Raw genomic sequence first — 14350 nt, forward strand, 5'->3', positions numbered from 1 at the left:
AAATCCAAGAGAGGATGCAAGGCTATCACCTTGATAAGTGGACAAGTAGCAAGTATGGAAGCACAAGTTAATGAGGAGCTAGTTGAAAAAGAAGCTCCAGAGGAGAAGAAGGAAGAAGTAGAGCACGTCCCTCCAAAGCGTGAGGACAACCCATTCCCAGACTCTCTTGACACTTATCCTATATTGCCAAAAGCTCCTGAGTACAAGCCTAAAATGCCATATCCTCAGAGACTTCAAAAGGAGACCAAGGACAAGTAGTTTTCAAAGTTCTTGGAAGTCTTCAGAAAGTTGCAAATCAATATTTCTTTTGTTGAGGTTTTGGAGCAAATGCCTCTCTATGTCAAATTCATGAAGGAATTGTTGTCAAAGAAGAAGCCTTTAAAGGGAGATGAGACAGTGGTCCTGACTAAGGAATGTAGTGCCTAGATCCAGGGAGTTTTCAAATTCCATGCACCATTGGGAGCACAACCTTTGAGAAAGCGTTATGTGATCTGGGAGCAAGTATCAATTTAACGCCCTTGTCTGTGATGAAGAAGCTGCAAATCCAAGAGGCACAACCCACAAGAATAGCATTACAGATGGCAGACAAATCTACGAAGCCTGTATACGGATTAATGGAGAATATCTTGGTCAAAGTAGGTAAGTTCATCCTCCTAGCAGATTTTGTGATTCTTGACACGGGGGAGGATGAGAATGCCTCTATAATTCTAGGAAGACCATTTCTAACCACTGGAAGAGCTCTGATTGATGTAGAAGTGGGTGAAGTAGTGCTTAGAGTGCATGATGAGCAACTAGTCTTTCATGTCTTAAAAGATATACATTCAGTAGGTGAAGAGGAGAGGTGCATGCAGACTGAGCTTATTAATCCAAACCTTCAAGAACCCCCTGATGATGCACAGCAGAATCTGCAACTCAAACCTCCTTTGGTGACAATCAATAAAATTCCTCCTGACATCAAACCTAAGTTTGGTGTCAGGAATGCATCATATACCAAGGAGAAGGCTCCCAAAAAGAAGAAAGTACCCAGAGGATGGAAAAACAAAAAGATCCCCACTGAAGGTTTCTCCCCAAGAATGAAAGTGGTGTTGACTAGCAATCCAGTGTGGATTTATACAGTAAACAGAATCCTCTCTCTAGAGCATATTGAGCTACTTTATAGAGACACGGGAAAGAAGTTCAAAGTAAGGGGTGAAGAGCTGAGCCCCTATGATCCTCCTCCTTAGAGGAGCTGACCGTCAAGCTAGTGACGTTAAAGAAGCGCTTGTCAAGAGGCAATGTATCCTTAGTTATTTTTCGTAGTAGTGGTTTTCTTGTTTATTTGATTTTTATTGAGTTTTTACTGTTTTTCTTTCGTTTTACATGTGTGTTGATCATGCAGCTATTTTAGAACAGGAACTGAACACTTCGAAAAAAAAAGGCCGAAGGTTGCGCTGGAGTTGTGCAGGAATTATGCATCGTGCACCATCTCACCCATGCGTACGCGTACCAGACGCTTACGCATCCCTCTGGTTCTCAAACCACCCACGCGTGCCTTGAAAAATTGACGTAAATGGGTGCATGGCCGAAAGTTATGCTGGTCTCGCGCTGGTACTGTGCTAGCCGCGCAACTCAACTCACGCGTCCGCATCCCTGACGCGTACGTGTCACCCTCACCATGTGACCAACCATGCGTACAGGTGCCGTATATGTGCGTGTCGATCGCGCTGCATCATTTACCCCGCGCACCACCCTGTTTACATTCTCTCTCCCTCCCAAATCCTAATTCCCTCTTGTTCTTTTATCCTTTTACTCTTCTTTTCTCATACTAATTATTTTTTTCGTGTGTCTTTTTATGTCCCTCTCTGTTTTCAGTTCTTCTTTGCTTGAGGACAAGCAATCCTTTAAGTTTGATGTTGACGCTTCACGTATGGTTTTTTTGTTTAGCACCAAAGGGAGTTGAATGTTCTTCATGAAGGAATGAGATGACCACCAGCATAACTGAGGTGGTTGAGTTCCTTTCATTCTATTTCTCTTCCGTTCTTATTTTGTTGTCTTCTGTTTTCTGTTGCTTTGATTGCTTGCATGATCTTTAGTACTTTTAGTTAAAAAAAATTTTGCCTCACGTATTGCTCACTGAGCTTAAATTAAAAAAGAAAAGAAAAGTGATGTATTGCTTGAGAAATTTAGTTTAATTTTAAGAGTAGTCTTATTTACTTAAATGTGGTGGTATTATTTGTGATTTTGAATGCATGACATAAACGGTGGATATTTGGATTTGAATCAAAGAATGTTGATGTATAAGGAACAGAAATTTAGAAAATTATTATGACTCCTCTGAAATAAACAAAAATTTAATCCTTGAAGCAAAAAAAAAAAACAGCAAAAGAAAAAAAACTATAAAAGCAAGGTCCAAGGCTCTGAGCATCAATGACTAGGGAGGTTAGACATGATTAAAATCTCAAAGAGTTGTTTCCCTAGTCATATGCTTATGGTGTTTTTGTGTCAAATAATCCTTGAGAAAGAACAGTTAGAGTCGAGACCAAGTGCGTTTAACAGAGTATGCCAAAGGCTTTGAGCACCACTATCTCGGAGTAACTGAAAGAAAAATCAGAACTTAAAGGAAGTTCCCTAGTTAAGTGCTTGTGGTGTTTCTGTGTCAAGTAACCCTTGAGACAAAACATTTAAAGTCACGGCTAGGCTCAAGGTGCAAAGCACCAAAGAAAAATAAATTAAAGAAAATTATGCTGCATCAAGGATTAAACTGGAGTATAAAGATCAGAGAATTCATACTATGATTCGGATTCTAATTCCAAATGACACTGACATTCTTTTGATTCAAAGGAGAGTGAGATGCCAAAACTGTTCAAAATTACAATGAATAAACCCCATTTCAAAAATAGACTTGAGCATGACCAAACTCTCACTTCTCATGCAAATTCACATCTTAATCATCCACTTATTTTGGTTGCTTAAGGACAAGCAACAATTCAGGTTTGGTGTTGTGATGCGTGAGCATCTTTCTTATCTTTTCCTAGTGAATTTGCATTTAAATTGTTGAGTTTAATCAAGAATTAATTATCTTTTAGCCACTCTGGATGCTACTTTGAGTCTCGTGCAATTTTATTTATTTTAGGTAGCATTTGGTTGGATTTGATGGAGAGGAAGCTTGCACAATGGAAGGAGAACAAGAATTAAAAGAGATGATCAGCGAGGAGCGATGCGTGCGTGTACCTGACGCGTGCGCGTACCTGACGCGTACGCGTGACACGCGAAGAAGAATGTGTCTTAGTAAATTCCGCACCAGCGGGTGAATCTTAGTAAGTCTAGGGCTCAATGTTCAAAGAATGTGTCTATGAGAAGGAAAGAGATGCTCTCAGAAGTATCTTGTATTCGTTTTTGCCAGGACTTGGGACGGTAACTAGGGGAACGTCCGGTGCAAAAGTAATTAAATGGGTAAGTCGCCAATCCCTAAAACGGACTATGTAATGTACTTTATCGGGTTACGGGTGGGCATTTTACCAGAGGTTTCTATTGTATCAATCTACCCCTGTGTGATTCCTGTTGAAGCATATCTCGGGGGGGGTTAATATTGGGCATAAAAGGTTTTCTAGAAAGATTGATCAAGAAGTCATTGAGAACATTTAGAACAAGCTTGCTAGTTGGAAGGGGTATCTGCTGAATAAGGTAGGAAGACTTTGTTTGGTTAAGTCGGTAATGGCTTCTATTTCAGTCTACAACATGCAGGTAACTCTACTTTCAAAGAATGCATGTGAAAAGATTGATTCACTGATGCGACAGTTCTTATGGAAATGCTAGAATAATGGGAGAGGGTTGTTTTTAGTTAATTGGTAAGTAGCTATTACTCCCAAAAAGGCAGGTGGTTTGGATGTACGAGATACATATTGTGTGGCAAGTTGGTTTGGGATTACTTCAATAATAAAAACAAACTGTGGTGCAGATTGTGATGCAAAAATACCTTCGGAATTCAAATTGTTTTGGTGGTGGTCATGGACAGAATGCGTCGACCATTTGAAAAAACATTCTCAAAACATATGAAGCTCTTAAGGATGGGTTTAGGTGGAATGTAGGGGATGTGCAGCAATCCATGTGGTATGACGAGTGAACTACGTTTGGAAGACTTTGTGATCTTGTTCCCTATGTTCACATATCTGAGTTGGAATTTGTAGTGACTAATTTGTAGCGCGATGGATCTTGGATGGTGGATACACTTGCTACGACAATTCCTCTTGCAGTTATTCCAACCTGATTGAGAACCGACAGATGATTAGCCGTGTTGTGACAGAGCATAGGACCATTTTCACTGAGAGGATGGGATGTAGCCATTGACAACGGTGATGCCCTACATACAGCTTGCCATGGAAAGGAGTAAGAAGGATTGGATGAATGTAATAAGAAAGTAGAAATTCGAGAGGAGCACAGCATCTCCATACGCCTATCTGAAATTCCCACCATTAATTTACATAAGTATTTCTATCTTAGTTTATTTATCTTTATTTTCTATTTATTCCATTAATCAAATTTAAACCAATAATCCAATTATACTTGAATCCGCCTAACTGAGATTTACATGGTGACCATAGCTTGCTTCATACCAACAATCTCTGTGGGATCGACCCTTACTCACGTAAGGTATTACTTGGATGACCCAGTACACTTGCTGGTTAAGATGAACGGAGTTGTGTCCACACATAATCAATAGCCATTAAATAAATCTCATGCAAATACAAAGAGGGTCACAATTTCGTCCACCAATTGGAATGGTAATAGTAATTGGAGCTAGCTATGGCATTTAAATCTTTCGTTGAAGATCAAATTCACTATGTGGCTTAGGCTTCATAACGCTCTCCTGATGGGGGCTTTCCGTTTCAGGAAGCATCTAGCTATTTCAGATTTGTGCCAGAGATGCAATTCGACTCTGAAGACAGTTGAACATTGCTTGCGGAACTGTGTTAATCCGAGAGGCTTTGGCAAATGTTAGATACTCGCTTTATTGACTCGTTTTGAAGACACTTCCATTGAGACGTGGTTTAAAAAAGTCATGCCTGATAATAAGGTTCTTTTTGGGGCCAAAATGTGATGGTTGGTATAATGATATTTTCAGTGTCGGAAATCATTGGATGAATCACAAGGTAGTTGCCCTTAGCAAAAGCACTGTCATGGATCAAAGATTTTATATACACCATGTTCTTTCAGCACTCTCAAAGATCAATAGTGCTGGAAACTTCCTGTTCTTTCAGCACCCTCAAAAATCAATAATGTTGGAAACTTCCTGTAGATAACACCTTTAAAGTTAATTGTGATGTAAATTTATTTTCTAAATTGAATTTAGCTAATTTTGGCAGTATTATTGTGATGTAAATTTATTTTCTGATTTGAATTTAGCTAATTTTAGCGGTATTATTAAAGACTCTCGACTGCTCTGGTAGTTCTCATAGTCTAGAGGGTACTTGTCTTAACCTAAGATTGCAGTTTGAAAGTCATTGTGTGAACCATAGATACGTCCTTGAAATTGCTGATTTAGTTCACAAAACTTGTCAAGACCTTAGTATGTTCAAGTTGATTGAATAGTTAGCAAAGCAAACAAGGCGATGAATTGAATGACTAGATATGAAACAAGAAATAATTCTAATGTGATTTGGTCAGGGCCTAGTGTTATTCTCCAACAAATCATCCGTTCTGATTTAGGCTAGGAGTTTGTTTTAGTTTTCTCTTTTGTTTAGACACCAAATGAAACAAGGATGACTCAACCTCCCAGTAGTTACTAGAAACATAACAATCATACCCAACGCAATCAAAACTTGGCATAGCAAATCACAGATAATGCATAATCTAACCTCCCAGAAAAAAACTCATGCAACCAAACTAGAAACATGAAATTAAATAATTCCTTGTACCCGGCATAATTTAAATAAGCGTTAAACCAAATGGAGGGGTCCAGAACAAACCAAAAGTATCTAATCTAGTGAAACAAACTCAACCTGAAAACTGTATCAAGCAAGCGCCGACAATAGAGATCCATCATCACTAGGAATGTAAAGCCCAACATATAAATCTCAAGAAACAAGGTTGTCATTGAGTGATAATGAAGCAAGCTGGTCAGCAGCACCGCCAGTCTGCTGCTGCTGTGCAACATTCCTTAAGACGTCCATTGCCTCGGCCACCTTTGCCTTCAGGGCTTCGGGTGACTCGAGCAAGTGCAGAACCTCAGTCTGGTCCATCTCCAGAAGCATTCCAGTCACCTTGGCAGCATTATCAGGCTCCAGCTGTTCCACCAGAGGGTAGAGATTTTCACCCAGCATCTACAAATATACAACCAAACAGTCAGTTATAAAAACTAACAAGCAACAGACCAGGAACTCATCTGATCACACAGGAGAATATAAACAACAATCATTCTAAAATTGAGTGGGGATAGAAGACCTACCGTTCTCTGCTGCTCTGGAGAAGCATTTGCCAATGCAGTAGCCAAAGCCCCAATAGGAATTTGCTGGGAGATTGTTGCATCACGCATAGGCATCCCGGCCACATCATACGGAACAGAAAACATGCCTCCAGCAACACCAGGCATGGGAACATCAGGAACCCTACCACCGGGTGGATAACGATACATACGTCCCCTAGGAAGCATCTGCCAACCCCAAAATAACCAGGTCAGTGTACCAAATAGGATATAGATGATATGCAAAAAAATGAATTGAGATAGAATTCAAGCGACCTGAGGTGACATCATTGGAACTGGATGCTGGGACTGCTGGACTCCACCCGCACGTCTTCCACCAGGACGCTGCCCCTGCTGTCCTTGCTGAACCATTGGCACAAAGAAATTTGGAACAGGAGCCCCGCCAGGCCTCATACCAGGCACAAGTTGTTGTTGATAACCAAACCCAGGCTAGCAAAAGGCAAGAGGCGAGAAGAATAAGGAAATTATTATCCACATAAAGGAGAAACAGGAACAATATTGAGCTCCATTCAAGCTCACCACATGGTTCAAGTCCAGAAACAAAGTAGAAAGAAGGGATTACCTGGGAAGGAATGATAGCAGGAGGGCCTTGACCATAAAATATTTGTTGACCAATACCTGGACCACTAGGGGGATACATTGGCACCCGCGGACCAACAGTGGGTCCCATCGCAATGGGCCGCATTTGAGCAAACTGAGCCTGTATATTTATTTGAGTCCAACATATAAACATCTTCATAGTCACAAAACTAATCCTTATAGAATGGTGACAAGGCAAGGGACATCATCACTACAGCTCATGTTACCAACCTCAAATAACAAAATAACCAGGTATTTTACTACGAAAATCTAGTCTAAGCATACAATAATGTATACAAGTAATGATAAAGTGACCAGAGAAGGCTTGTGTAGATCAGTAATTTTTTTTAAAAGGAGGGAATGGCAAGAGAGATTTTTCTCTGCATTGGTAATACACAATTGCAACTACAAATGGTCTAAGTTAAAAAGTGCTCAATGTTTATAATGAGATACCTGCAATCTAGCTCTTCTATCTTCCTTCCGCTGGGCAAGAGTCACATAGAGGGGTTTGCTTACCACCATTTTTCCATTCATCTCCAAGAGCTACAAAACAGGAAACCAAATAATAATAGAAATCAATAGAAAAATATTATAAAACTAAGGGGAAGAAACCTAATCAGCCGAGAAAAATTACCAATTATTTCCAACAAAAAATTAGCAAATGACTTACAGCTCTAGAGGCCTCCTCAGGAGTTGAGAATGCAACAAACCCTGATCCTCGACTGATTCCATTAGGGTCCCTCATAACCTTTCAATTAAAAAAGGAAATAATGTACAGAGATCGTGTTGCTAGCAAACATATAGCGTGACGCCAAATATACTACATACCTTGCAAGAGGTAATAGTGCCAAATGGGGAGAACAGCTCCTTAAGTTTATCATCTCCAATGGTATCATCTAAGTTTTTGATGTACAAGTTTGCCCCTTGGTATTTGTCAGCAGCTTCTTTCATGCTCTGCTCAAATTTTTGTTTTAACTCATGCTCCCTTTCAGATTTCTTTTGTGCTTTTCCAACATACCATTCTTTGTCATCAAATTTTTTGGCATTAAGTGCTTCAACAGCCCTAGCAGCATCTTCAGGATTCTCAAAGTTAACAAATCCAAAGCACTTGGACTTTCCATCACCATCCCTCATCACAACAGCACTGGTAATGGTCCCAAATTCACCAAAAACCTTGTTCAAATCATCATCCGTGGTTGACTCAGATAGGTTCTTCACAAACACATTGTTAAATTTTGCCTTGTCAGTGGCACTTTCTCTCTCTTGCTTGCGAAGGAAGGGTCCCACATACACTTGCTTATCGTTCAACAACATGCCATTCAGCTTTTCTATGGCTTTCTGAGCAGCTTCTTCGCTATCGAATTGCACAAACCCATACCCTTTTGACTGGCCAGATGAGTCTGTAGCAACCTTGCAAGAAAGGATATTCCCAAAGGAAGAAAATGTATCATGCAATGCCTTGTGATCAATTGCCTTGTCCAAATTCTGCAATAATCCACACAAAAGAAAGAAATGGAGTCAGGATCACCTAGACATGCAAACTGAAAGCTTCTTAGCATTCCATTACAAAGCAATGTGTAAAAAGACGAGCATACCTTGATAAATATGTTTCCAGCACCACTTTTACGAATACTGGGATCACGATGCGAATACATAATGCGGATAGGCTTGTTATTCAGAGGAGTGAAGTTCAGAACATCCAGTGCTCTTGCAGCTGTACACAGGTAGCAAATCTTATGAACGGCAAGAACACTGAATCAGATGATAAAAGAGCAAATAACTTATGGTTCATCACAACATCAATAATAACACATAGTAATACTCGGGCAGAGAAGATCATGGAAACACATAAAAGAATATCAGACCAACGACAAACTAATTAAACAAGAAGGATAACCACATCAAATCAAGTTTCAAAATATGGTTATAATTCATGAAACTATTCCCATCGCAGAATGGGCATGGACAGTAACCAAACATGTAATATATTAAAGAGCACAAATTGCATTGGAATATATTCTAGCAATTATTTCCTCCACCATGCTTTCGATGACAAATGTGGAAACTAATTGTTGTACTTTGTAAGAAATCGACAGCAAAGTAAAAAAGTACTCTAAATTTTCTGAAAGTCCAACACCAAGGAGCTTTTCTGGTAAGATGTATTTGAGACATTAGTGATCAAATAGCTCCATGATCTCTTCAAAATTCATCTAGAGTTGAAATTATCATTAGATTTACACCAGTTACTTTTGGAACTACAACAGCTTAGTCTTCCAAATACACGAAAAAGGCCAATGTTAATACTAAATGATCCAGCAGTGCATGTTTTATACACTGATAATGCAGATTACAGGGAAGGGTAAAAATCCCTAGGAAATAGAGTACACCCAAACCCTCTAAATAATCAATAGGCAACAATTTGCTGCACAATGCTTAATTTTTAACATAGCATTCAAACTTCTTTTCCATGCCTCATTGAAAATGTTTGAAAAGATAAATATTTTATATTTTCAATGCCTTGATTATATAAAAAATTTCCATTAGTTTTTAGCCAAATACTTGTTATAATAGAGTACTTCATAAACAAAATATCCCAGTATTTATGCAACAATAAATCATAAAACGATAGATAATTACAAGTGCTCAACAAAGTCTACTGTTGCATTAAAAGAAATTTAGAACATAATATAACCAACTAACCAATGTAAATAAGCCAGTAAATCTTCCGGAGCTTTCAATTATATCAAGCTACTCTAGGTTTCACCAGAGCAAGGCGGCAAACAAAAAATTAGAAGCCTAGCAAGAATCTCTCGCCCATAAACTGACATGAACACATCCGTGAGAACAACACAAACTCAAACAATAAATTAGCACCCAAAAAATGCAAACATATGTTAACCCAAGTCCTGAACTAACTCATTGATAAACAAGCAGCAACCTTATACACAAATCCATTTCACAACCAGAGAACCCGACACATTTTAAATTTAACTACTCAATAGCAGAAAACAGCAAAGGGCGGAATAACCAAACACAAAATAAGTAAAATAAAATAAATAGAAGTAAAAATAAAAAAATAACTAACTAACCATCTTGCGGGTTGCTGTAATTGACATAACCGTAACCGAGCGATCTGCGGCTAGTGAGGTCGGTGCAAACCCTAACGGACACAACCTGACCCAATTGGTTGAATAGGTCATACAACTGCGACTCAGTCACGGTCGGGTCCAGATCCCCAACGTAAAGCGACGTCGTCACGAACTGGTTTCCACCAGCACCACCAGCTGCTCCTCCGTTTGGACCCGCCATCGCATTCTGAGGCTGAACTTGAACCTGAGCCATCTCAATCAACAACAACAACAACAACAGCTACTACAACAACAGCAACAATTACTACTTCAACAACACAACAGCAGCAGCAGTAGCAGAAGAAGAAGAAAATAATAACTCCTGGTTTCTTTTTTCACCCAAATTTTCTTTTTTTCTTTTTTTTTTTCTTTTTCTCTTCCCCCTCCTCTTGTTATTCAGAACAATAAAACCCTAAGGAAGAACCGAAAAATAAACCCTAGCTAGACTGAGCTAAACGGTAGATTTGAAGAACAATAACCACAGCCTTCGGAAAAATTTTAGGTTTTTTTCTAAAAATTTTCTATTTTTTGGTTTTTTTTTTTTATGGAGAAAAGCGAGGAGAGGGAAGGGAGAGATATGGAGGTAGATGCGAAAAAAGGATAAGTGGTGGCCGCCGGTAAGAAGCGCGGCGGCGCGTGAGAAAGGAAAAAAATGGTGTAATAATAAAAAGTGAAATAGAGAGAGCACAGGAAGAGAGTACCGAAGAGGAAAAAAGGGGAGTGAGAAATGGCGCAGTAAAGAGAGTATATAGTGTGTGGGTTGGGGTTGGGTGGTGGATGATGATGGTGGCGGGTTTGGGTAAACCCTAACACAATCCTTCGATGAAATCTGACCCGTTGGATAAGGGGGTGTGTGGGACCAGCTATGAGATCAGTGGGATGAGGAAAAACAGTAGATAAGGATTTAAGGGGAAAGAAACGTAAGCGGAAGAATGAAGAATCTAGGGTGAAAATTGTGAGTTATGTAATTGCGTTTGACATATTGGACCCATTCACTTTGTAAGAGGTTGTATTTACTACATTACTATGGGCCGTTAAACTGTTAAAAGGGGCATGATCTAAGCTTGGCTTGGTGAGTTGGTGCTGTCATTTGTCTACTTTTAACTATTAAGTCTTTTCTTTCCACATCTTTTTCTTTTACTATCACTCTTTTTTAGACTGATTACATTTTTGGGCTTTGTTTGGGCCGAAACCCAAACCACAAAGAAAACAAATGGATATTCCCTTAATCACTCATGACCAAAAAAATAGAGATATTCCCTTAATCGCCTATATGGTAGGCGTTCAAATCCAAACCGATCCAAATTAAACCACTTATCCAATCCAATCTAAATAAAAAATCGATTAAAACCGTACTAATTCGGATTTGATTGGATTCTATTTTTTGTAAACTACTGGATCAGATCGGATTTTGGATCTACTTTTCATAACCAATCAAATCCAATTCAAACTGCACAATGTGTTATAATATTATTATTTTATTAAATATTTACAATTATACTTATAACATGTTCAATTTTTTATATATTTTTATATTATTCATGTATTATTATTATTATTTAATAAATATTTTATGTTCAAAATGTTATTTATTTATTTATTTTAATTAACCTAGAATTTTATTTCCATTGTTATATTATTTTTGGTTTTTTAAGATATTGTTGAGATTTGTTATGTCATTGTTGATTATTTAAAATTTTATGTTGAGACTTGTTATATGTATTTAATTTTTTTAATTTATAAAACCGCAAATCCAATCCAATCAAAACCGCTTGAAATTGGATCAGATCGGATCGGATTTTTTAAAAAAAAAGCATCCAATTCAAACCGCACTGTAAGTAGAACTAGTGTTCGAATCGGATGAGTTTTTGACTCAAAACCGATCAAAACCCTACCGCGAACACCCCTGGTATATGGTCCGCAATCAGCCTCTACACATGAATTGTTCAACTTTTTTAACACTTGCTATCCAACCCATTGGCAAAATTCACCCGGTTTCTAATCCTACCCAACCTAGTCAAATAAAATTGTTAATTCGTTTCGCTGTAAGTAGAGTTGAGTTGAGTGTAGAACTAATTGGATGGGTGAGTGTTGAATCAAGACCTCTCACCTAATATAAAAAATTTTTATTATTGAGCTAAGATTATCAATTGATAATTTAACACTTTTATTTATATAAAAACTAATTCAATTTTAGTGATATACAAATACAACATTATATCACATTTTATTTATGTTTGTATTATCTATAACAATATATAATGGCAAAACCTGTTTTGGTGTTCAAAATTCTTTTCCAATTTTACCATTTCCAATATTACCCACTAGATATCAGTTATTCTATGTTAAAAAATTTCTACTGCTTTATCTTCTTTCTTCTCACATACATTCACGTTCTCTCTATCTTATTAATTCACATTCACGGAACTTCTATCATTATCTTCTACCTCTCTTACTATCTATCATCTCATATTATTGTTATTGTATAATAAAAAAAATTTTCGTATTGGATGTAAATTATTGTTGCAGAATTTTTTATTTGGATATATTTCTAAAAAATAAAAGTAAAATAATTCAATAAGGACAATTTTTTTAAAAATAAATTTACAAAAAATAATTTTCTCTTCAAATTATTATCATACTTTCTTAATATACTCTAGGTACCTACATAATATATAATGTCGTCTAAATTTAAGTTTCAATATTACCCGAGAAAAGTTTATTATTAAAAAAAATTTCTCCCATACATCCGACAGTGACATGGAATAAAAAAACTTTCACACATTTTTTACAGCAACTCTATCAAAATTTTTTATTGGACGTTAATTATTCATGCGGATTATTTTTATTGTGGATATGCTTTTAAAAGAATAAAAGTAAAATAGTTTAACAAGATAATATTTTTTTTAAAAAGTTACGCAAAATAATTTTTGTACCAATATATTAGAATTCATTTTACATGTAATATTCATTCATCTAAATTCATTCATTGGGTACCTTATAAAAATTATATTTAAGTAATTTTTTTATCTTATAACCATTTTATATTTTAGAATTCAAAATTTTGTATTTTTATTTTTATTTCAGGTTTATTTTTATGTATATTTTAGCTCTATTAATAAAAAAGTATTAACATTAGTTTTAATATTTAATTTTTATAGGATAAATAAAAAAGAATTGAAAAACTATTTATTATAAAAGAAGTTAAATCTATTTCTTCACTATAGGAATATATATAATTCAGTATTGAATGAATAAAAATAAATATATGTTTATTTAATTTTTAAAATTTTACATTAATTATTAAAATCATGATATCATAGATGTACTCCTATAAAAAAATGAAAATGACTTGGTAACTATTTTTTTGTTGAAAAGAAACATGACTTAAAGTCTAAATTAAACAACTATAGATAAGTAAAATAAGTAATAAAAAACAGACATAAAATTTAACTTTTTTTATTATTTGGTACAAAAATAAATATAATAAAATAAATCATTGTTCTCATACATAATGACATAAAATTTAACATTATCCTTCTCTAGAGCCATCTATTTTTTTAGTTTTTATTCTTATTTTTGTACTTTATTTTAATTTTATTAAACCAAAAAGTACTAATGTCATTTAACTTTAATTTTCAACTTTTATCATAATAAAAATATGTGAATTATATGCATTAGATAATAAAAAAATTACTCATAATAAAAAAAAGTTAAATTTATTCATTCGTTACATTTATAGGAGTGTAGATGATTCACATAAGAGTTACGAGATTTTTCTTTTTGAACTTTATTTTTAAATTAGTATTCATCCTTGAGTGTAATAATCATGAACTAATATATGATGGTAACTAAATGCGATTGAAGAGAAGATAGAAAGTGAATAAAAAAAATAGAGGAAGAAAGAGATAACAAGCTAATATAAGAGTGGTGGTGAAATAAATAAATTTACAAAATATTTATAAATTTTTATCTTCATTGTTAGCATTATACCTAAATTAATTTAAATTCACTTATTCTATATATTAACAAAATTAAATAACTAATAATAAATTTTTTTATTTTTATTTTATTATTCTATACAAAATTTTTGAATGCTTGATATCTTATTTTTTTAAATGATAAAATATGACTTAACAAGTAAGTATGAAAAATAAGTATTTATATAATAGTTATATATCTG

General features: G+C 35.8%; 1 protein-coding gene across 1 annotated transcript; it reads right to left on the reverse strand.

Annotated features, from left to right (window-relative positions):
- Nucleotides 1-5852: 5852 nt before the first annotated feature.
- LOC107470009 (polyadenylate-binding protein 8) lies at nt 5853-11041 on the reverse strand. Its single transcript, XM_016089396.3, has 9 exons — nt 10129-11041; nt 8635-8753; nt 7868-8524; nt 7710-7787; nt 7493-7582; nt 7023-7160; nt 6716-6889; nt 6425-6628; nt 5853-6299 (listed from the first exon to the last, which is right to left on the reverse strand). Exons 1-9 carry the CDS (start codon nt 10379-10381, stop codon nt 6054-6056), a joined length of 1959 nt encoding a protein of 652 aa, XP_015944882.1. The 5' UTR covers nt 10382-11041; the 3' UTR covers nt 5853-6053.
- Between the last annotated feature and the right edge of the window lie 3309 nt (nt 11042-14350).

Source organism: Arachis duranensis, chromosome 10, assembly GCF_000817695.3.
Source record: "Arachis duranensis cultivar V14167 chromosome 10, aradu.V14167.gnm2.J7QH, whole genome shotgun sequence".
In the NCBI taxonomy this organism is placed as follows: Eukaryota; Viridiplantae; Streptophyta; class Magnoliopsida; order Fabales; family Fabaceae; genus Arachis; species Arachis duranensis.